General features: G+C 36.5%; 1 protein-coding gene across 2 annotated transcripts; it reads left to right on the top strand.

Moving 5' to 3' along the window:
• Nucleotides 1–213: 213 nt before the first annotated feature.
• LOC306886830 (disintegrin and metalloproteinase domain-containing protein 12-like) lies at nt 214–22,572 on the top strand. 2 transcript variants are annotated; one of them, XM_079444158.1, is made up of 25 exons: nt 292–913; nt 2,691–2,785; nt 7,480–7,556; nt 7,637–7,715; nt 7,810–7,886; nt 8,531–8,738; nt 8,834–8,899; nt 9,139–9,210; nt 10,501–10,670; nt 10,779–10,863; nt 10,948–11,096; nt 11,170–11,347; nt 13,872–13,964; nt 14,053–14,248; nt 14,345–14,453; nt 14,689–14,884; nt 15,837–15,914; nt 16,046–16,157; nt 16,242–16,389; nt 17,081–17,131; nt 17,664–17,772; nt 19,206–19,271; nt 20,896–20,964; nt 21,148–21,302; nt 21,407–22,568. In XM_079444158.1, the coding sequence occupies exons 1-25, from the start codon at nt 754–756 to the stop codon at nt 21,474–21,476; spliced, it is 2,868 nt and encodes a 955-aa protein (XP_079300284.1). In that variant the 5' UTR covers nt 292–753; the 3' UTR covers nt 21,477–22,568. The 2 variants fall into 2 exon arrangements, with proteins under 2 accessions (XP_079300285.1, XP_079300284.1); XM_079444159.1 differs by lacking the exons at nt 17,081–17,131; nt 19,206–19,271; nt 20,896–20,964 and having other exon boundaries at nt 214–913; nt 21,407–22,572.
• Nucleotides 22,573–24,003: the final 1,431 nt, after the last annotated feature.

The raw sequence follows: 24,003 nt of genomic DNA, 5'->3' as shown, positions 1-24,003 counted from the left end.
ATACTTTTGATATATAAACTTGTAAATTGGGTTCTTGTGAAAGTGCATGGCCACTGTTGCTATGGTTCACGATTTCTGTTTACCTTGCAATTAAACTTTCACGGCTAATTGTTTGAAAACGCATAATTGTACAATGAATATATTTCAGACATCCCCAATCCTATTTTGACGTCCTGTAGCACCTCCCCACCCCCAGCTGTAACCGCTATAGTTAATAACAGACGGCTACGCCCAGGATCTTTTTCTTCTATTCCAGCTGTTGAAGAACCAATGCGTATAATCCTCACTCTGGCAAAGATTTGAACCGGACCGGACAGCAAAGAGTTAACGCGAAAGAGGAAATCTCATCTGGTTGGACACACTGAGAAATGCGATTATACTGCCTCAGTTTAACACTGGCGAGCGGGCGGATTGCGCACTATGCGATCCGCCTCATAGAGAAAGCTTATTCTACAAGGTGATCATTACAGGCGATTCCTCTGTATCTCAAAGCGAAATAGAGTTGCCATTGTTATTGCTGGTACAGAACTGAGGTTTTCAGCAGGATGTGGGTTGCCCTGACAGAACCCACACTGGGCCGAGGACACGCGTTCCGAACAGACTGCAGTTCTGCGTACAGCAGCAGGTGAATGGCCAGGTGCGCCTTCACGCGTGACATCGTCTGACCGCGATAAGCGTGACTGTTTTTAACAAGTGTACTGATTCGCTACTCTACTTGAATTCAAAGAAGAGAGAACAGTGCGTTACTGGACCATGAAGCACCATCATCAGTTGTTCAGGTGTTTTTGGCGAACTCTCGTCACTGTTCTTCTGTTTGAAGGCACCCCACTCATGGTGTTCAGGGGGACCCCCACTCAGACCCTAAACAGGGATGACAGCAGCTTCGCACGGATAACTCGCTCCTTTCACAATGGTATGGGATGCTCTGCCTTGAATATTGCGTTGAGTAATTGTTGCATCAAGGCAGTTATGCATAATTATTCGTTTGCTTCTAAAGCTTGACATAAAATATCTGTTTTGTTTGTAAAACAAGAAGAAAGCAACATTATTTATTGGCTTCTATGGTTCCTTGAAGAACCTTTAACATTCACGGAACCTTTTCATTGTTCCTTAGATAATAGATGTAGATGTTCTTCAAACTTACAAAGATTAACCATGGTTTTATTATAGTAAAAGTGAATTAACCATGGTTTTTGGCGTATTGACTACCATTTGTACAGTATAACCAAAGTTTTACTACAAATACCATGGTTAAACTATGGTTAGTGGAGCAAAACCATGGTTACTCTGTTCTTACCATGGTTTAACTACAGTGACTGTGGTTATGTTTTATTTGTATTAAAAACATGGTTAATTTTCATAAGCGTTGGGGAACCCAAAATATTTCTTCTGTTTTACCTAACCCCATAAAAAAAACAGTAAGAGAAACACAGCGGACAGCTCAGCTATTTTAGTCTCGATAAGTCACAGGCTCGGTTCTTTAATAGTCTGCTTAGCAGACTGTTGTTTACCCACCTAATCACAGGCTCAATATTTGTAAACTGCTCAAACAGTATAATGTTGGACTGTTCATTCTTGAACATAATTGCTCTTCGATCTGGGCTGCTGGAAAGGAAGCTTATTCTATAAAAGCCATCATACATCAAATGGTCGCTCATTCCCTTCAGAATTTACAGTTCTGACTTGTTTCCAAGTAAATTAAATAGTTTGTTGAGAATCCTAGAGCTATAATGTTGTCTCTGCAAGTTTAGTCATTTTTGGCTGGTAGTTCCAGCTATTTGTTCGAGCCAGACTGACCAGATTGTATTTGGTGCTTCTGATCCAGTTTAGAGGCCCTGCAAACCAGCCAGCACAGCTGTCAGTCACAGACGAAACAACAGCTGCCCTCACAACACAGCTAGCCTTTATAGTGGATTTACTCACAAGTGTGTTCCTGTTAGGTGTTTGAGTGTGCATTTGAGCAAAACTGCTCTAACTCTCTGAGATGAACCTGCATTATTAGAGAAAAACACACAAAATATAATCAACACAACTTTAATTCTTTGTAACTGATAGGTTCATAATAAATAATGGAAGATAAAATCTTACAAAATAGAAACAAAACTATCTGTCTGTGTTAGTTTCACCTAATTTGACATTCAGGGAAATTTTTGGAAACATTAGCTAAACAAATAATTAGTGATTACCCAAGTATTTGGGTTGTATTTACAAAAAAACACACTTTTCTCAGTTGAACGGATTAACCCTTCTTTCATTCTGACCCATTTTCAGTGAGCAGTATGAAATAAATACGACAGGTTTTCTTTCACAATACCATAGTTTTTCTTTCTTTTTCTTTTTTGCATAAAATTCTATATATATTTAATTATTTACATTACATGTTATGACATAGCAGGCTATGACGTTTCACCTTGGCCCTACAAGATGTTATGTAGCACTGTATATGTACATTTACTACTAAAAACTTATACAAGTTTTTTCTAAGCACAGGTTGTTTTGCATAAGTAGCTATGAATGGTTTTGTTGTGTGCACAAATATTGCAAATATTTGTTAGAGATTCATTTCTTGTTATAAAATACTTAAGATGCCAAAAGCATTTGAAATGAACCAGGGAAATAGGCACATTTTGTGTATGGCAGTTCATAAGACAATGGGAAGTTTAAAAACTAGTTTTCTTTATCTCCTACAGTCACAAGTCATAGAAGAGACCTGAAGCCTCTGGCAAAGACAAGGCCGTTTGCTTTTGTTAATGGACTTAGGAGAAGCCTGAGTGATGTTTTACAGGTGAGTTTTAACAGGTTGTGTGGAATGGGGGAATTTAGCAGGACATGACTTCAGAGTTGCTCTCAGCTGCACAGGAAGTGTCCATCCCCTTAATGTTGCCTCTAGTTCCTCTCTTCTCAGATCATACTTTATGGCAGGAAGTTTCCAGCTGAATATTTCAACACCTACATTCTCCCTCAAGGACAGGACAGATACAGACACCAAACCCACCTCCCTCTCTTGACCTTTAATTACTCATTCACTGTCTCATAATTTATTTTATTCTCTTTGTCACCTCTCTAAACAGTGTGATATACACAATGCTCCCTGGATTACAAGCTGATTCATTTATTTTGTCATACACAGCCCCTCTGTGCCTGGTTGAATCACAGAAACTGAGGCAACCATGGTCTGTTTTTAGCCTGTTTTGCCATGGAGAGGAAAGGCGGGTGATGGCTTGGGTGTGTGTGCGTTTTCATGTATGTGTGTGTGTGTGCCAATGAATACAGTCTGTTCATTATAAACCATTGTCCTCAAGCCATCCACCACCCACTAACTGGAACTCAAATTATATTAATATGGCAATTAGAGAGAGTGTTAATCTCATCTAAAACCTGAAAATGGCTTATATTGCTTAAAGGGATTGTTCACCCAAAAATGAAGATCATTTACTCACCCTCATGTCGTTCTAAATCTAAATGTCTTTTTTTGCCCATACAATGGAAGTCAACTGTAAACAAAAGAAGAAAGAAATCAATACAGGTTTGAGACCAAATTAGGGTTAGTTAATGATGAGTTTTCATGAGAATGACTTTTATGAGCAAATCAAAAACATACTGGTGTGATAAATGAGTCGGTTCTTTTTTAGAGAATAAAAAAAATATATAGTGTCTCTAGCTCTTATTAGATATTTATTTTTAGTGAATCACCAACACTTATGAATCACTAATTTACTCAACCACATGTCTTTAATTTCTCCACGTCCGGGTCTGACTGCATGAACCAAGAACTGATTTTACAATTATTAATATGATGATTTGTAGATATAGATACACATTTTAATATTTGTCAGTGGCATTTTACAAAAAAAGTGAATGTTAAATCGCAAAATGTCATAGCATTTATTATTAAAACAATTCCAGAAATTAATAATAGTAATAATAAAAGACTCAAAACCAAACCCATATGAGAAGGGCTCATATGGGCCAAGGCTAAGGCACAGGCAAACCGTGAGTTCTGGTGCAGTTTTCATCCTCTACCCATTCTCCCCTTCTCTTATGCTCTTTTTCTTCGTCACACTCAGCTAGCCTCTGTAAAAGTACCCCACCCAGCATTCATCAGCTGCTGAGGTCATCGCATGTGCTCAGGGACATTACCTCAGACTGAAAAAGAGAAGCTTATAAAGAGGGGGAGAAATGGAGAAAGGGCGGAGCAGAAGGCAATAACAGAACGGAGGGAGAAAGAGGAGAACAGACTGGCCGAGGCAGAGAAGAGAAAGAGAGGGAGAAGGGTAATGATGAGTATTCAGAGATGGAGTGGTTAAAGGGGTAGTTTACCAGAAAAAAAAATCTGTCATCATTTCCTTACCCTCATGTCATCCAAACCTGTATGCCGTTGTTTCTTTAAGATAACACAAAAAAGCTTATTTAATACAGTTAATGCCCATTTGGTATCAAAACTGTATCAAAAAAAGGGGTTCATAAATGGTATTTTTCAAGTATTTTGAATTCATTAAGATATCGATGTTTCAGGAGAATGTTGTAAACAGAAAAACGAGGGCCAGAGAAAATAAAAATAAATATTGTGTAATGTGTTGCAGTCAAAGAAATCAGAGAGAAAAGTTAGTCGGGTATGAAGGAATGGGTTCTGGAAGTGGCAGGCGTTTTGTAAAAGTTTGGTGTTGAAGATGCCTGAATAAAGATCTCTGCTAAAACAATGACCAAAAGTAAATGAAAACCCTCCAGTTTTGTTTCCAGCATGGGTAGTACAAGGGATCTGAAAAGTATACATATTCAAACTGTCATTTTCATCTTTGCTTCAGCCACTAGTTTGACTTGGCCTTGGCTGTTCAGAGACCAGGGATCCACCCATTCCCAGCGAACTGCAGTCTGCTCCCAGGAGTTCATAGGAAAGGCGCTCACCAGAACCATCTGATAGCAATAAATGCATAGCCTACAAATAGATGCCTGTGGATTTGTAGGAAACCTGAACAATGCTGGAACAGTATCTGATGGTTGAATGTGGGCTTCAGTTTTTGTGAACAGCCCAGAGGTTCGATCTTGGGAGAATGTGTTTGTATGGGTGTGTTGTGCAGCTCAGTAAATGACTGCAGATGTGGCTTAGAGAGTGATGCTCTTGTGATGTAAGACTCATGACCTCTCGGTGAACCTTTCAGCAACTCCACAAGACCTTTAAGAGCATTTAAAGCTTTCGCAAAAGACTGGATGAGATCTGAGAGGGCTGTAGGAGGTCTGACATCCATCCAGGATTTCCAGACAACTGTCTTGTACTTGAGACTTGAAATCAAAATTGACCCCGTTTACTTTCCTAATTCAGATCCCTGGTGCTTTTGCGGATTCATGTTATGTAAGGAAAATTTTGTTATTGAAAATTTGTCATTCATCAAAAAATAATAGCTTGCCACGGCTCTGAAACAACTGTCCTTTCCAGCTTTCCATGCAGGCAGAGAAAATAATGTTAGTAAACCAGTAACCGAACAGCTATTTATTCATTGTTTTAAGCTACTGTTGTAGGCGATGCAGCCTTTAAATACTTGCTAAAAGCAATTTAATGTTAGTTTACATCAATGTAAGAAGGCCACTGTAGTAATAAGAAATAAAGTTAGGGCTGGCTATCGATATACATGTCCTGATATCCTGAATTCAATTCAGATTCAAATTTACGATTGACCAGGATTCTGATTCTTTTGAGTATTTCAGTCTATGTTGTTATATTTTGCTTACATGTGAAAGAAATTCTCAGTTATTCTTATAAATTATTAAAGAATCCTTTAACTTGGCATAAACACTTTTTTTTTCAAGACTAAACAGAATCTAGTTCAGTTGCTGTTTATTTAATAGGTTAGTTTGTGAGTGATTCTAAATGATTCATTAAAAAGGCTGCTTCAAACAAGTTATTTGTTCATGAATCTGGTTGTGTGGTTGCTCTGTATCTTTTTGATTCACTAAAATTAACCTGTTTATAAAACTCATTTGTTTGTAATTTGGACTTCCGGTCAACACTCTACGTTGCACACAGCCACTTGGACAACATGCCATCATTTGGGGGGGAACTTGGGTTGAAATATGACTTCTTTTGCCGGGGCTGTAGATTTAAGTTAAGTTGTGCTGCTGCTGAAGAGCAGTGCAGGAATATTACCATAGAAAAAAAATCAATAGGAATCTATTCACGAATATCAGGAGTATTACAAAAATCAGTGTTTTTTACTCAGTCTATTTGAGCTACATCCAGATACTCTCGAGAGTGAACTTAACCTTCACCCACCACATGCTTGGAAGTCTCCTAAAAATGCAGTTTTGGCAAAGTTTCCAAACTTTTACTATCACTTCTCATAATTTCTTTGATTATTTTTTGAATGTTTATTCTTTTCTGCTCTGAACTGTTTCATCTTTGCTCTAATGTGGCATTAGCATTTCATCAGATTTATCAGACAAGTGTGTGCTTGTTACTGTTTGATCACATTTTGTTCTTCACTTCTGCAAATTCATGATTGCCTTTAAAGAAAGAGAATTTAGACTGCTTGGACGTCCAGAAAAATAGACACACAGAACAAATGTAACCTTTCCTTTTAAAGTCAGTTTGCTGTGAGCGATGTCTAACTTACATTGACTAGCAGCGAAAGAGAAAGGCTGGGTAGAAGTCAGATAGACCTGCTTTTATTGGCTGAGAGAAGTAGGGGTCAATAAAGTAAGCTGTTCCCATTAGCACATTGAAGAAAAGCAGGAAACGGCAGCAGCAGCGGTATAACAGGAAGCTGAGTGGGGTTTCACTTTTTCATCAGGCTGCTGAATGTGTATGCAAGCCAAAGGGATGTGATAGAATGGCAGGAAAAGGTGCTTAGAATAGGAAATGAGATGAGAGAAAGGCTCAGAAAGAGTATGGAGGAGGGGAAGTCTGTTTATAGCCCAGTTCACCCTCTAAAATCAAGCTATTTTATCCTCTCAGAGAACCCATCTTTTCCTCTGGCCATGTGCTGATGCAGTGATTCCAAATCAGAGGTGTGTGTACAAGTTCAGGGTACTTGGAAAGATTTTCTCTCTGCTTTGTTAAATTTATACAGCAGATTAAATTATAGATCAACTCATAATTCCTATTTCCACTCACAGTACTCACTTTTATTTTTTAGTTCAGTAATACTAATTAAATTAATTTTAATGTGATGGTATGATTTAGCATAAATTATTAAGATTATATTAATTAAAACTCAATTTTGTGAATAAAGGGATACTTAGGTTTTACTGGGGCAAAAGCGTTTCTAGAAATTAAGAAATACAGGTTTAACAAAATGTTTTTTTGTGATATTTCTGCATGAAAAAAACGTGATCTCATTTGTACTGATCTGAATAAAGATAGTTATTTGCTGAGCTGGATAACAGGCAGGAGATAATAGGCCTTGTTACATCTCTGTATATAACAAATTCACTATTCAAATAATCTCTTTGTAACACAAAATCTGTCTCTCTCATTCTCTCCAGAATGGTCACCCTGACAGATTGCAGTGTGGTTTACAAGTGGGAAGCAACTTGTATATCTTGGACCTGGAGAAAAACCAGTAAGTCATTTCCTGTGTGTGTAATCAGCATCTAATGAAGTTACATAAATCATCCTATCTGCACATTTGTCTGCTTGCAGAGATCTTTTTCCAAAGCCGCCTAACGTGTTCTACTATCTGCCAAATGGAACTGGGGTGTCCATGAAGGAGAACCCAGTGGTGAGTTGAGTTCTTTGTACACCTTTGTTTCACAGCATTTTTTAAATGTTGCAGTTATTTTTGCAACTTTAACATCAATTTGTTTCTGTGACAGAAGCATTGTTACTATCATGGTTCAGTGCACGGTTACCCTCAGTCTCGTGTGGTACTCAGCTCCTGCTCTGGGTTACGGTAATATTTGCTTTATATTTTTCAAATCTTACCACTTCCTGTGAGAGATTTTAACTGAATTATGGTCATTGCTAAACATTGCTAAAATTGTGTGACTTAGTTTATTAGTAAACGGTAAGACCGGCTTAGATTTCAGAGGGTCATGGAGTTGTTACTTAGTCAGAAAGAATGTGAATAAACTGAATAATTAATACAGATTGTTTATTGGTTTGAGATTAGTTTTGTGATGTCATTATTATTATCAAATTTTACCCAAAATGACTTGTTTGGGGTCGATAAGAAGTCTCTTGTGCTCACCAAGTGATGACAAAGCTGGATTTTCAGCAGCTATTACTCCAGTCTTCAGTGTCACATGATCCCTCAGAAATAATTCTAATATGTTGATTTGGTGCTAATGAAACATTTCTTATTATTATCAGTGTTGAAAACAGATATGCTGTATTTTTGTGGAATCCATGATACATTTTTAAAATAGGTTTATAAGAACAGTATTTATTTGAAATAGAAATAATTTGTAACAATTTAAGTCTTTACCATTACTTTTGATTTAATAATGAATATACATTTACCATTTGTTTGAATCAGATGTATGTGTTAACATGATGTTCAGTCTGTAGTAATGACACTTCTTTTTCTCTCCGCAGGGGAGTGATAGTCATTAACGCCACACTGAGCTTTGAGCTGCATCCTGAGGAAGAAAAGCATGAAAAAGAAGAGGAAGGAAGTGGAGAAATGGAAGAAGGATGGATGCATGTGATCTACCCGACACATCCGCAAACATCTGATTCTAGAGATTGTGGAGTGTCACATACCTCTATTCCTTCCATTCAGATCATCCCCCACACACACAGGGTGAGCATGCTGTGTGTGTTTACTGCATAGTGTATTTATAGGTATGTGCATTTGTTTGATTATTCTCATGATCCTTTTCTGCTGTTGTGAGACAGAGTAAGAGAGACATTCTTTCAGAGACCAAATATATTGAGCTGGTGCTGGTGGCGGATCATAAAGAGGTAAGAGAGTAGAGGTCTCTCTCTCTCTCACACACACACACACACACACACACAAACAAACACACACGCACACACTGAGAGAGATAGAGAGAGCTGTGAGACATTTGCTCCCTCTACTGGTAAATTTACTGCATCTCATCTACTCTTAATTGCTTTAAAGTCTAAATATCTGAATATTAAAGATTTCAGTTTTGAGTCTGTTTTTGTTTTGTTTTGTTTTCTCGGTTTCTTCCTCACAGTATCTGAATTATCAGAAGAATAATAAAACTATAATCTACCGCATGTTGGATGTGGCTAACCAAGTAGACTGGGTAAGTTTTATTTTATATTCTGATCAAAATTGGTAACATTTCTTTTAAATAGATATCTTTTGTAACATTATAAATGTCTTTACTGTCATGAAAGTCCTTGCTGAATGAATAATTCCTTTCTTTCAAAAATCATCTTCAAAGCATGCAGGTCACAATCTAGGAATTTATTTTCATTCACATCATTCATTATCCTTATTCATTTTAGTATGTCCACATGTTTATTTCAGTCAGTTGCCAAATCTACATTTCTAGTATTTCATCTGATATTTATATTGTATGAAAACTGTATATACTGTACTAGTTATAGTTTTAGTTGATAATAGCAATTCAATACAATACAATGTTTATTTATATAGCACTTTTAAAAACAACCGAAGTCAACCAAAGTGCTGCACAAAGAATGGAAATAAAAGAGTTGAACAAGATTATAACACGCACTGTAAAATGGATGAGGTTCACCAAAACAGAGAATCATTGCACAGCAAGTCAAGGAATGTTGAATGCCATTGAAAATAAATAAGTTTTAAGAGTAGACCAGCAGATCTGATATGAACTGGGAGACTATTCCACATCTAACAGAAAAAAGCACGATCACCCCTGTTTTTGAGTCTTGCCCTGGGAACTTGCAGTAAACAAATATCAGCAAATCAGTGATCTCGACTGAGTGTGTGGATGCAACAAGTCAGATAGGTACAGTGGAGCCTGATTATGGAGAGATTTATAGACAAACAGTAACATTTCTATATTTGACTGGCAGCCAGTGCAATGAGATCAAAACTGGTGTGACGCTTCCCACAAAGGAGCCGAGCCGCTGCAGACGTGAAACACGTGACTGAAGAACACCGATATACAAAGAGTTTCAATAATCCAATCGAGATGTTACAAAAGCATGTATAACCATTTCAAACTTCTTTAGAGACTAAATGGTTTCACCTTCGTCAAGAGACGAAGATGATAAAAACAGGACTTGACCACAGCATTTATATGCTTATCAAATTTAAGATTATTATCAAACCAAACACCTAGGTTTCTGGCACATGTAGTGCTGTATGGAGTTAGAAGCTCAGATTCAAAATCGTGTACACAGTGATCATTTGAGCCAAACAAGATGAATTTGGTTTTACTCTCATTAAGGCTTAGGAAATTGCTTACAAGCCAAAGTTTTAGTTTGTCCAGACAATCTAAAATAGGCTTTAGGGCCTGCTTAATAACAACACTGCTTGCCACAACACATACTGTATACTGATGTACATATACTTGTCTAAATCTCTGTCTGCTCCTCTGTCTCAGTTCTACCGGCCACTGAATGTACGTGTGGCTCTGCTGGGTGTGGAGATCTGGAGTGACCAGGACAAAATTAAAGTGGATAAAAATCCCACTGAAACTTTAAACCGCTTCCTGGATTGGAGGACCAGGGAGCTGCTACCACGACTACGGCATGACAACGCACAACTCATCATGTAGGTCTAGATGCATTGTGGAAAATATAGGCACCAGTTGATCAATTAATATGGTAAAATATGGTATCGATTTAATATGGTAAATCATAATTTGCTTTTATATGTTAGGGGTGAATCATTTGATGGGACGACAGTTGGCATGGCATCTCAGTCCTCTATGTGCTCAAAGGATCGGTCAGGAGGAGTGAATGTGGTGAGAGAAATCTTTCGTTTAATTTTGGCCTTTATGCACTAAAAAGTCTTGTTTTGGTATTAACCCATGTTTCCTGTACTGTAGGATCATCTGGTGAGCGTGTTAGGTGTGGCGTCAACGGTGGCACATGAGTTGGGTCACAACCTGGGAATGAGTCACGATACAGCCGACAGGCGCTGCCAGTGCCAAAACGAGCCTCGGCTTGGGGGCTGCATCATGGAGCCCTCCACTGGGTGAGCAGTTGTGACCGTCTGATAATATAGTGCTGTTGATCGTGCAGTACGCAGTAAATGCTCCCATGTGCAGGTTTATGCCCGGTCAGCTCTTCAGCAGCTGCAGTGAACGGGATCTCTCTCTCAGTCTTCTGCACGGTGGTGGAATGTGTCTGTTTAACGTGCCTCAGCCGGAGAGTCTTCTGGGAGGTCCACGCTGTGGGAACCTGTATGTGGAGAAAGGAGAGGAGTGTGACTGCGGCCTGCTTGATGTAAGAAAACGCCTTTATTAAAAATTATGTGACAACTTCATTATTGGATAGTTCTCCTAAAAGGAAAATTTAATCTTTTACTTGCCTTCATGTTTTTCCAAATCTGTATGACTTACTTTCCCGTGTGGAACAAAATGTATTGAATTATTATTGGTTTAGTCTAATGATACATGGGGCAACTTTTTGATCAATGTTGCCATCAACGGGCAAACAGGTGAGACACAGGGCCCCCACGACTGATCTAAAATATCCAGATAAATAGGAAAGTGTACAAGCAATCTTGCTCAACAAAAAGTACCTGGAAAAATTGCCCCATGTTTCATTAGCCTTACTAATGAAATGAGGAAAGAAAGAATACAGTTTTGGAATGACTATAAAAAAAATCAGTTTTTTGGGGGGTTGAACCATCCCTAACGGCAAAAATTACAGGCACAAATAATTAATTATCAGTAGAGGTGGAGTAAAAATCGATTCACATGTCTTCCAACAATTCAAATTGATTTACAAGTTTCAAAAATTGATTTTCTAAATATTAGTTAATAATGTAAAGTTGTTGGAACAAAATCAATTTTTCAAAAATGATATAAAAAAATTCAAAAAGTCAATTTTGAGAGCGGTACATAATTTATTATGCAGTGAGCTTATGGATTGAATGTAAGAATTTGACAAAACTGACGCATACATTTAATAAGGTTTGAAAAAAAAAATTGAGACTCGCATCAGACAAAGCCATCCAGAAATGAAAGACAGAAACATTCACATTTTTTATCATCTTTCACTTTAAAATATATTTGTTTAAGCATGGTGGTTATAATAAATATTGCTTATAATGATAATATAATTTATATTTGCTATATATTTTTAATTCATACTGTTGACTTTAAAGGATTTGTTGTGGAGTGAGGGAAACAAACTAAGATTTAGTTATATAGATTTAAAAGTATAGTTTTTATAATGTTTCTAAACATTTTGTTTTATTTCCAAGTATTTTACATTTATTTCTTAATATAATAAAATTTACACCGATGTAGGGCTGAAACGATTCCTCAAGTAATTCGAATGCAAAAAATCATTGAGGCAAAATAAAAGTCCGGTTTAATTTAAAGACATTGCATCAGAAATATATTTGTTCAGCAGAATGTACATAGGCCTACTACTACTAAAATTATGAAAACTTTATTTTTTTAAGGAATGATCACACAACATTTCTTCCATGTTTTAATTTGAATAGTTAATCCCCTTTGTTTGCCAAAAAGTTTAATTTTCAATACTTTAAAGATAAATGAAATGAATGTTTCATGCCTTCATTTGATAACCAGATACACAACACAGAATTTCTGAGGAAAAAGAAAACATTTCATAAGGCTATTTTAAGAATAAATAACAATAAAATTAGGTGAGAGAAAATAAAACACTGTGCTTGCAACCACATGCTCCTTTAAAGGATTACACACACACACACACACACACACCAGTATGCAGAGACATGTAAGAGGGTTTAATCTCCAAATAACTTTAAATTCATGTTGCTGAAAAATGTGTTAATAAATGTTGTGTATGGACTCTTGTTTTTGTTCCACGTTAGCTTCCTGCCCACTAGTTTTTGCCTCTTACAAAAGCCATAAAGCCTTCTAAGAACAAAAAGAAAACACAAATTCTTTCTTTTATTTACTCCTCCCTTGCGAGCTTGTACTTATTTGAACAATGCCTCAGACTTGGTGTTAAGAGCACTTCGTCTGTCTGATTGCCTCTTCAAGATGAATCGCTTTGTATTCCCCAATTGTAAGTCGCTTTCGATAAAAGAGTCTGCAAAATAACTAAATGTAAAATGTTAGACAGTAAAGGCTTAAGTCATGCCTGAGCTGTAGTTAGGCTGAAACTTGAAAGTTAAGTTGCACAATGTTTAGGTTTTATAATTTTTTTTTATTACTATTATTTTGATTTATGTCTTAGTTTTAGGTTGTACTATGTTTATCTTTTTTAAAGTAATTTTAAATAGATTTTTATATTTGTATTTGCATTTTGAATGTAATATGGCAATTAAATGCACTAAATGGGTTTAGTTTTCACAGTTATTAATGTATGCAACTTCAGCAATAAAAATGTAAATTTTTCTAAAAAGGAAACAAATTACTTGTTCATTTTAAGAGACCTGTCTTATTTTATCTTGTATATTTAGTATTGCTCTTTAATAAAGAAAAAGTACTTATCCGATTACTCGATTAATCAATGGAATTTTCGGTAGAATACTCGATTACTAAAATATTCGATAGCTACAGCCCTACACCGATGTGACTTATCTGTGTTTTTATTTCTCTCCACAATGCAATTTTGACCACTGCAAGAAAATTCAGTAATTTTACTATTTCCAATTCAAAATCAAGAATCGTGAGATTACAAACAGTTCCCACCCCTAATCATCTGGGGTATCCGAACATGTCAGACTATAGGATTTTAAAACAAATAAATGTAGTAATGCGCTCTTCACCTCTGTAATCAGCCTCCTGTCTGTGTGTGTGTTCAGGAATGTAATGACCCTTGCTGCAATGCTAGCACGTGTAAACTGGTTCCTGGGGCCCAGTGCTCTTCTGATGGCATCTGCTGTGAGAACTGCAAGGTTTGTAAAGGTTTATATGATTACACACTTAAACATGCGCGGGTAATGGCACTCTCTCACTCCATCCCATCCATCTCTTTCCCAACAGCTGCGTGTGGCCGGGTCGGTGTGTCGGGAGCCGCTGGGAGAGTGTGATTTGCCGGAGTACTGCACTGGCACGTCGCCCTACTGTCCTCCTAATGTGTTTTTGCAGAACGGAGAGTCATGCAAGGACGGGTCCTCGTACTGCTACAACGGCGTGTGTGCCAGTCTGGACGAGCAGTGCCAAATGCTCTGGGGACCGAGTGAGTGTCACATGCTTCACAGTGATGAATCTGATGTTTCTCACCTAGAGTCTAGATTTATTGTTGTTGAATCTCTGTTCTCTCCACCCCTCTAAGACTCCACCCACGCTCCACCCATCTGCTTCTCCTCTGTGAATAAGCAGGGCAATAAATACGGAAACTGTGGCCAGATGCCCAACGGTTCCTACATCCCCTGTTTGAAGTGGTGAGGACACGTAGCATGGAATCTGATGACTTTCAAGCACCAACATGATCATGATTGTTTCCTAAAATGTTTATTATCCAACTGTCTGTTTTGTGATTTTATTTGCAAACTGTGGAAGCATATTTACAACAAAATGTGCAAAAATTTTGCTGTAATGTTGTTTATATCTAGTTACATCGAACCTTAGTGAAATATGATTGTAATCTTTGTGTTTAATGTGCTCTGTTTTGCTTAGGGATGTGCACTGTGGTAGGATCCAGTGTCAGGGTGGAAATGAGCGTCCTCTGCTGGGCTCCAATGCTGAGATTCTGACCACAACGGTCAAACTGAACCAGAGTGACTTTACCTGCCGGGGTGCCTATTTTAATCTGGGTGATGATGTTTCGGACCCAGCCATGGTGTCACAGGGCACAGCCTGTGGGCCCAACAAGGTGAGTGTCCATGAAATGTCTCTTTAGGATTGTAATACGGAAAATCTTCTGTACATTTAGTGTCATTAATCATGCTGAGCCATTACTAAATTCCATAATAAGAGATTTTCTTACCATAGGAAGAGAATTAGGAAGATTTTTGTTGTTGTTTGTTGTTGTTGGTTTTTTCATCACAGAATCACGAAAAAAATGGTTTCCACAAAATGTTATGTGACCCTGGACCACAAAACCAGTCTTAAGCACAGGTATATTTGTAGCAATAGCCAAAAATACATTGTATGGGTCAAAATTATAAATTTTTCTTTTATGCCAAAAATCATTAGGATATTAAGTAAAGATGAAAATATTTTGTAAATTTCCTTCTGTAAATATATTGAAACTTAATTTTCGATTAGTAATATGCATTGCTAAGGACTTAATTTGGACAACTTTAAAGGCAATTTTCTCAATATTTAGATTTGTTGTGCACCCTCAGATTCCAGATTTTCAAATAGTTGTGTCTTGGCCAAATATTGTCTTAACAAATCATACATCAATGGAAAGCTTCATACCATACATCAGTTTATTCAGCTTTCAGATGAAGTATAAATCTCAATTTTGAAAAATTGATCCTTATGACTGGTTTTGTGGTCCAGGGTCACATATTATATTTTCGTTATTATATTATAGTATCTTAGTACTAATCAGCGCAAATCAGCATATTAGAATGAATTTTAAAGGATCATGTGACACTGAAGAATGAACTAAGGTAATTTCAGCTTTGCCATCAAAGGAATAAATTACACTGTAACATATATTGAAATAGAAAGTCATTCTAAATAGTAATATTTTACAATAAATATTATATACATTTATTTATAGTCCTGGAGAATTTTTTCTTAAAACATATTTGAATTTTATTAAATTTATTGATTGTTTGATTTATTGGATTTATTAAACATTGTTTTCTTAGGCATGTGTAGACCAAAAGTGCCGGGACGTGTCCATGTTTGGTGTTGAGGAATGCCGCAGGAAGTGCAATGGCCATGGGGTGAGGAAGGGGGAGGGACAGAGCAGACACTGGCACTTCAGAGACTTATAAACATTTTAAAGTTTTTTTTTTTTTTTTTAAATGCAGTTATTTTTCTCAGTTTTCTCTGTTTTTGCCTTTTGTTTGTGTAGGTGTGTAACAGTAATAAGAACTGTCACTGTGATGAAGACTGGGCTCCTCCTGACTGCAGATACTCTGGAACCGGTGGCAGTGTGGACAGCGGCCCTGCACGAGAGCCCAGAGGTACCACACACACACTGATTCATTAGACATCACATTGATTACATTGGCTTGGTAGTGTTTAGCCTGGTTTTTGTCTGTATACAGATTCAGATCCTGCGCGGGTGGCTCTGCTGGTCATTTTCCTGTTTGTGTTACCGGTCTCGCTGCTGTTTGTTGCACTCCACTTTCCTCGCTGTCGACGAGGCCTTGTGTATATCGGGCACACCCCCTTCAACAAGAGCCGACAGAGCCGGTAAGACTGAGAAAAACACAGAATGACACGGAGGTTAAAAGATGATGTACTTTAAAGCAATTTATCTCACTTTACTTAGCCTGTGTAAAGCAGCAATGACAAATGACGTGAGAGATACTAATAATTCTTTTAAAAATACATAAAAAAAGCAAAAATATGATGTATGATTACATAAAATATGACTGTGTTTTTAACTTCTGAATTAAAATTATTTTAGGGTAGATTAACAGTCCTGACAACATAATAAAGGAAAAAAGCTTTAAAAGGAATGAAATTAGTAAAAATAAAACCTTATTTAGTAGTTAGGCAAAATCTTTTATGTAGAAATAATTAATAAATGATTTAACATTTTAATAAATAAACTGCTTATTAATATTTAAAATTGTATCCAAGGTGTAAGGACTATTGAACTTTTTACTTGTTACACCACATTAAATTTAAACTTTTATCAAAAATGCCATAAAAGTTTTTTAAAAACAAATGAAACCAAAATGAATACAAAAAATACATTTCTAAGAGTTTGGCAAGAACATACTGTAAAAAAAACACCGGTACCATAAAAATACAACAGCCAGACAGAAATTACAACCTTAGGTGTTAATGTCAGATTAAAGATTAGATGATCCATCACAGTCAAAGATCATATAAATCATTAATGATATTATTTTACTGTGTTTTATTCACGGTGCAGTGGGGTCTCGGTGGCCTATATTGAATACTGTGTGAAAGAGGAAAATCGAAGGTATCTCTGAATGTGGCGCTTCAGTTTGTGGTGCAGAACTTGCCATGTGATAGCAGTCACTTTACTCGTGTAGCTGTCTCTCACCAAAAGGGGCTTTGAATGACAATAAAAAAATGGAGGAAAAAAATCATTAAAATTGGCTTAGCATTAGCAGTCATTGACAAGCTCCTCTCTGGTTATGTGCATTGTAGTACTTCCAGCATAAGAGTTTCTTCCATTTTTTTAAGACACCAGAGGTCTGGTTCAGTGAGGAAAAAAATGTTTGTTTAGTTTTAAATGTTAAGTGTCTCCCTGCTAGCTGTATTTCTCACACAGTTCTCTAGTTCCCTATTAAACAACAGTATGTGAAGTAGATTTAAATAGTGAGATGCTTGTTGTTCTGTAACATGAATTCCCTCTGATATTATTTTTATGAATTTATGTACGTTGACCAGCAACAAATAGTTCTCATAATTTTTAATTTCTTTATGCTGAAAAATGTAACATTACTTTGAGTGTAATATTGTGAAGATGTTGTATTTTTCCACCACAGGACTCCTGCCGTGGAGCTTGCAAATGCTCGAAATGGAGATCAGGTGCAACCGCTCAGGTACCAGTGGCCCCACCAGAGCGACATCCCTCTCACCCAGGCTATCAGCAAGGTACAGTAAATCTGATATAGAGGAAAAACAGTGCTGCTCCAGAGCACCGCTCAGTGATACAATTACTAGAGCATGGTCTTCTATAATGCGGTGTAGGGTTACTGAGAGTCTGTGCAGAAATACAGAAATGAGCTCACAGTGAGGTCACCATATCCAGAGAGGGGAAATGACAAAGCAAGAAGATCATGGTAGATAAGGGTTTGGGGTCTGTAAGATTTTCTCACTTCTTTTTTGTTGTTGAAAGAAGTGACTTATGCTCAAAAAGGATGATTTTATTTGATCACAAATATGGTAATATAGTGAAATTGTATTGCAATTTAAAATAACTATTTTTGTATTTTAAAATGTATTGTATTCCTGTGATGGCAAAGCTGAATTTTCAGCATCTGGAACTGGCAATCCAGTTACTCCAGTCTTCAGTCTAATATGCTAATTTGGTGCTCAATAATCAGTTTTTATTATTATCATTATTCATTATTATTATGTTAAAAACAGTTGCAAAAGATTTGAATGAAAAGCTGAAAATAACAAACATCTTTACTGTCACTTTCGATCAATTTTGATCCTCGCTGAATAAATGTAATTTATTAAAAAAAACAAAAACAAACTTACTGACCCCAGACTTTTGTACAGTAGTGTAAATTCTGCAATTCATATATAAATCAAAAAAAGGAAATGATAGCACATAAATTAATCAACCCAACACTTTTTTTTTTAAAAAGGAGCTAAACTAATGTTTAAACAAAATATTTAACCAATAAATGAGTAAAATAAGTAAAAATTTTAAATAACAGTTAAATAATTTTTTATATTGTTGAATGTTTTATATGAATCTATTGACAGCTCTAGTCTTATTTCATCAGTTTCCCAAGGCTGTTTAATTGTTGCCAAAGGTACAGATACTGAGATAAGAATCTGGTATCATATCAAAGTGAACATTTTAGTAATGATCCAACCCTAGAATGTATCATGCATCTCTGTGGTAGATTATTTAAGTAGGACAGAGGCAAAATCCTAGTTATAGATGTCCGATGAAAGGTGAATTAAGGATATTAAGGGCTGATGCAGTGTTTGGGTTATTGAGGTCACAGTCCTTACACCTGGATAACAAAATTGCTCTGGGTGACTCAAACATCGATCCGTGGAAAAATGCCAAAAACTGCTTCATGCAGTAAAATTACAGCCACTGTTTTTGTTTTCTGTATGTTACACATACAACCTTCCCTGCATGAATATATGTTTCCACATAAACTTCCAAAATATCTGACAGTTACTGGAGTTCACGGAGTCTCCTTCTGCTGCTGTAACAATACCAGCTAATGGCTTACTGTCATGCCTAAACCACCTAACTTTCCTTATGATAACATGCATGTGCAATCAAAGTTCACTCCCTCTCTACTACCCCTTCCGCAACACTTTTGTCTTATTATTAGGTCCAAAACAGGCCTGCAGCTCCAACTAAGCCTCTTCCACCTGATCCCGTCGTTAAACCCGCTCAGGTAAATCTCATTGCTGCTCACAAAGCTTGTGAGGAACAGAGATGTATAGAGGTGTTCTGGTAGATGTAGTAGTGTGTGATATACACAAACCAATGCAGATTTTATTGCTCTTTCTGGTTCTTCAGTTGGCGGGGCATTGGCCCGCCCCTCCCACCAAACCCCTCCCTCCTGACCCCATCCCCTCAGAGAGCAAGATGCAGTGCAAGGTAGAGGGAGCAGTTGCTGCTAGCTGCCATGTGTGACTGTGTCTGTTATTGTGTCTTGGCCCAAAGTGTCTACCTTAAGAAACTCACTCCATGTTTCCAGTTGTGGTCTATGTCTCTGTGTGGTTGCATGTGGGTTGCTGTCCTTGTCATTTGGGTTTAACAGTAAGATGATGGTGGTTTGTGCATGGGATGGGAGTGAATGGAGTGAGATCAGACTGGGGGAGAGCAAGAGGTCATATGTAATCTGGAATATTTTTAAATATCAGCATAAAGAAAATGTTTTATTGACATCTAATTCATCATAATGTGCACTTCCAGTTGTAAGTTAAGTTCAGTTGACTTGAATGCTTATGCTTAATAGCTTTACCTTAATTAAACCAGTATACATTAACAGACAGCATAAGCAATCACATACAGTATTTTTTATTAATTAATGTATGAGTGCAAAAATTAAATTACAACCCTAGTGTTTTGGAAAAAGGATGGATGGAAATTAGATTAAATTATTGAATTCATTTAAATAAAATATTAATAAAATTAAAACCAGATTAATTCAGTAAAAAAAATTAAGTTAAAATTAAGAAAAAAAATGCAAAATACATTTGAAAAAAAGTGTTCATAAAAATAAATGAATACATTCAAAATTAAAAGATGTAAACAAAGATGTAAAAATGTAAATATTTTAAAATTAAATTATTTCATATTAATTTTAAATTGTCGTATAAAACCTAGTGCCCTTGTGTGAAAAAGTGAAAAAAGGTAATATGTTTACACCAACACTAGAAGCAGTGCTTTTATAAAATAGTTATTTATGTGTATTTTAAAAGGTTTGTCATACCTGAAGAAATGTTGAACATCAAAGAAATAAAAAAGACTACATTTGTGCTCATTTTACCACTAGATGCATATTATCACCTTCCACAATAAAATTTGACCAGTAAAAAGTTGGATAGCATCACTGTTAATACTAACTAGTTTGTAAAAACTATTCTTTGATGTATCATGCAGAAATACTTTATGTACTAAGCTTTATATGAGATTAGGTGATATCAAAACAACTGTTAACCTTACTTTAATAGTAACAGTACTTTCACCTTAGTTCAAGCTTAGTACAGTGCTGTGAAAAAGTCTTTGCCCCCAAGTGCATATTTAAAGCATGTGTTTTATCTCTCCCAGTCTCTCTGCAAGGTGAAAACAGTGATATTTGACCAGTGTTTTGCATGGATGAATCAGAGGAATCAATTGTGCAGTGCATGGCCTATGATTCAGTCTGGTCTTGGACAAATTTTGTGATCAAGGGAAAATCATGGTGGAATAGATTGATTCCCAATGATTTGAGTAAAACGGCACAGTAAGATAGTCTCATCCAGTGCTTGCCTTTCTCTGTCACATGGCTGCATCTGCGACTGTATGTCCAGCCCACAGAAACGCGACCGGCTGCACCAAGCAAGCCTCTCCCTCCTGACCCTGTCCTCTCTACCCGACAGGTATCGCCACAGGCGTGTAAAGTCTAACTCTCTATTAACAATACTAATCAGCTCTTGTTCTGATACATCTGAGATTTATCTATTTCTCTCAGTGCTGTCCTTTAGTCCATTATTTTGATCTATAGTGTATTGCAAATTGAACTTGTAAGACAAAAAAAGTTGAATGACCTCATCCTGTTTCAGAACCCTGATCCCCCCAAACCTCCGGTTCCTAAGAAACCACTGCCTATGGATCCTTCATCCCACCCTCATCCACCCCCACTGCTGGGACATCCAGGACATGCCACATCTTCATCATCTTACTCACGTAACCCCACATCAGCTGGTGCTCCTGCCAGGTGAAAGAACTGATGCTTTTTTTCTGTTATATTATACAACAGGCAAGAGATGAAATATTGTCTATGGAAAAGTGTAATTGATAAAATCTTATTTCTATGTACAGACCTGTCCCTCATCCGCCTTTACGGAGACAGCAGTACCCTGGGAAACCCTACGCTTCTCACCAAGTATAGTCAGGAAGGAAACGCTGGCCCGGCTGCAAATTTATGGACTACACTTTTCTTTCTTTTTTTTCTTTTTTTGTGTCTTGTTTAATGGTAAAAAATAATTGTCATAAAAAAAATACATTTGAGAAGAAAAATTGCATAACGACTTATTTTTAGAGGATATATTCTATAGGGTGAGATATGCAGTATGCAGTTTTGCTTCTCATGTAAATGTATTTTAAGGACTTTTATGGCTTCTTATTTTTACTGTGAAACAAGACAAAAACCAGTGATCAAGAAAAAGATTTTTTGCCATTTGGACCCACTGTGGGACACTGCGTGATGTAGACTTGCACAATTCTATTTGCACTGACCATGAGTGAGGATTTGATTCTGCAGGGTGAACATTAACACCTGTACAGACCTCTGGATCAGAACTTCAACTTGCAACTCATTTTGAGGCTCACTGGGCTATCTGAGAATTTACAGACTCCAATGAAGATGAAAGAATGTTGTAATTCTAAAGAACTTGACAAAAAATACAAACTTTTAAAAGTTGACATGAAGTGGATGTACATTCCTTTTGTGATTCAGATGCTCATTTCAACGCATGGAAATAGGATATGACGAGATGATGCCTTGAGGAAGGAGTCCTGATTTCTTTCTCTGAGATGCTGTATGCATGCTCAATTTGCCTGACCTGATCTTTTCCTACAGAATCTCTTTGGTGCCTAAATATTTTGCCACACGTTTCATCAATGATTGTTCTAATACAGTCGCACCAAAACTGAATTTCCAAACTCTGTGTGTCTAGAGCTGAAAATTCCCAGTAAATTCTGTCCGGTATATTACATTCCATTGAACATCAGCTGGTCTCAGTACAGACATTAGCCCTGGACACAAACACCGATGTTCTCTGTAAAGTCTTTACTGTAAAGTAATGTCTAATATAGGTATGAAGACAATTCATATTGTGATTGTAAATGCTGCTGCAGGAGAAAAGCTGGCTGATTGGAAGATCGCCTTTTCGATCAAAGCACTGAGGAAGGTATATTTAAGTGTATTTTGACATATGCAGTATTTTTAATGCAATAAACACGGGATTTATTTTTACAGTTGATTCATGCATGCAGTTTTGATTGTCTTGTTTTTCCAGAATCATCTTCATATTTTATTTATCTAGCTTTATCACACAGGTTACGGCCGTATAAACATTTGCCAAAAAGCAATATTTAGACATAAAATCACAGAGGGATGTGGCATCACATCCTTTTATGGTGGTGAGTGGGCCATATAAAGTTAATGGCTGTGATGATTGAATAGATTGATGCTCCTCAGTGTGTTTAAGGTTATTGTGTACAAAGTGAAATAAGAGGAAGCAGGTAAAGGCAGAATAACAGACATTAAATGGAGTAAAATCTATAATTTCAAATTAATATATGCTAAAATCCCATATCAATATGTCAGTACGCAACCTTAAATGGTGAAAAGCATCAGTCTCGTTACGGACAAGCTTCATAATGAGATATACTGCTGTGTAATGTCACCTTTGTCACTATTGACTTTTATTGCATGTTATGTAAACAGAGCATTTAATACTGTATTCACACCTACAACTCGCATAAACTATAACTTCCTTAAAAAGACAAACATCTTGTAACATTTAAACGTCTTAAATTCTTCGAGTCAGGACTTAAAATGTTGTACCTAATATTTTTTTTCTCAGCATTTTTGTCTTTTCCATTTAAAATATCAATTACTTGAGATGATGAAGATATGAAATATTGTTTTTTGAGAAATTTAACAAAAGCAAGAGATGTTATGTTTGAAACAAGAACAAATATCTGTCACTGGGGTACGAGTTTTTTTTTTTTTTTTTTTTTGATCAGCTTCTCAGAAAACAAGACTACAGTTATTTCCATAAATATAGATCTTTTGGCAACTTTATTTTTAAACTTAAGTGTTGCTAGTACAACTCGTGTGCTTCCTAGACATTTAGAGAACATATTGACAAATTGAGTTTGCTTTAATTTATTCCTAGTCTTAAAAGGTTCTTTAAAGAAGTCTTCAATTTCCCTTAAAAAAACTGCAGAAACCCTGTATAAGTGATCAGAAAAGTTCTAACAGAATGCATTCTGTGCTTTTGTCTTACACTGAACAAAAAAACTTTTGTTAACAGTCTATTAGGTATAGGATGTTACATTCTGAGCTAACCAGACCCAGTTTCTCGTCTCTGACTAAGAGGGGAATTTGAAATTGCTACACAGACTTTTTCCGTCAGGTTTCTCTGACGCTCAAAACAGGTTGTTAGTTTCCTGTTTTCAGTGACAACCATGAACCCAAGACCATTCTAGAAAGTCATGCTTATAACTGTATCCACTATTCTTAAAATAAGACATTTAAAAGACATTTTTAATAAAAAAACGAATACAATAAAACAACTTGCTCAGCAGATGTTTAGTGAAGGTGAAATTAATTGAATGAATAAATTACTAAATTATTATTTTTTAATTACATGTGTGATGTGTAAAATAATGTGGCACTGTAATTACCA

The sequence above is a fragment of the Barbus barbus genome (assembly GCF_936440315.1).
Source record: "Barbus barbus genome assembly, chromosome: 21".
Taxonomy (NCBI): domain Eukaryota; kingdom Metazoa; phylum Chordata; class Actinopteri; order Cypriniformes; family Cyprinidae; genus Barbus; species Barbus barbus.
Note: the sequence above shows the minus strand (reverse complement) of the source record. Positions and strands in the feature narration are given on the sequence as shown.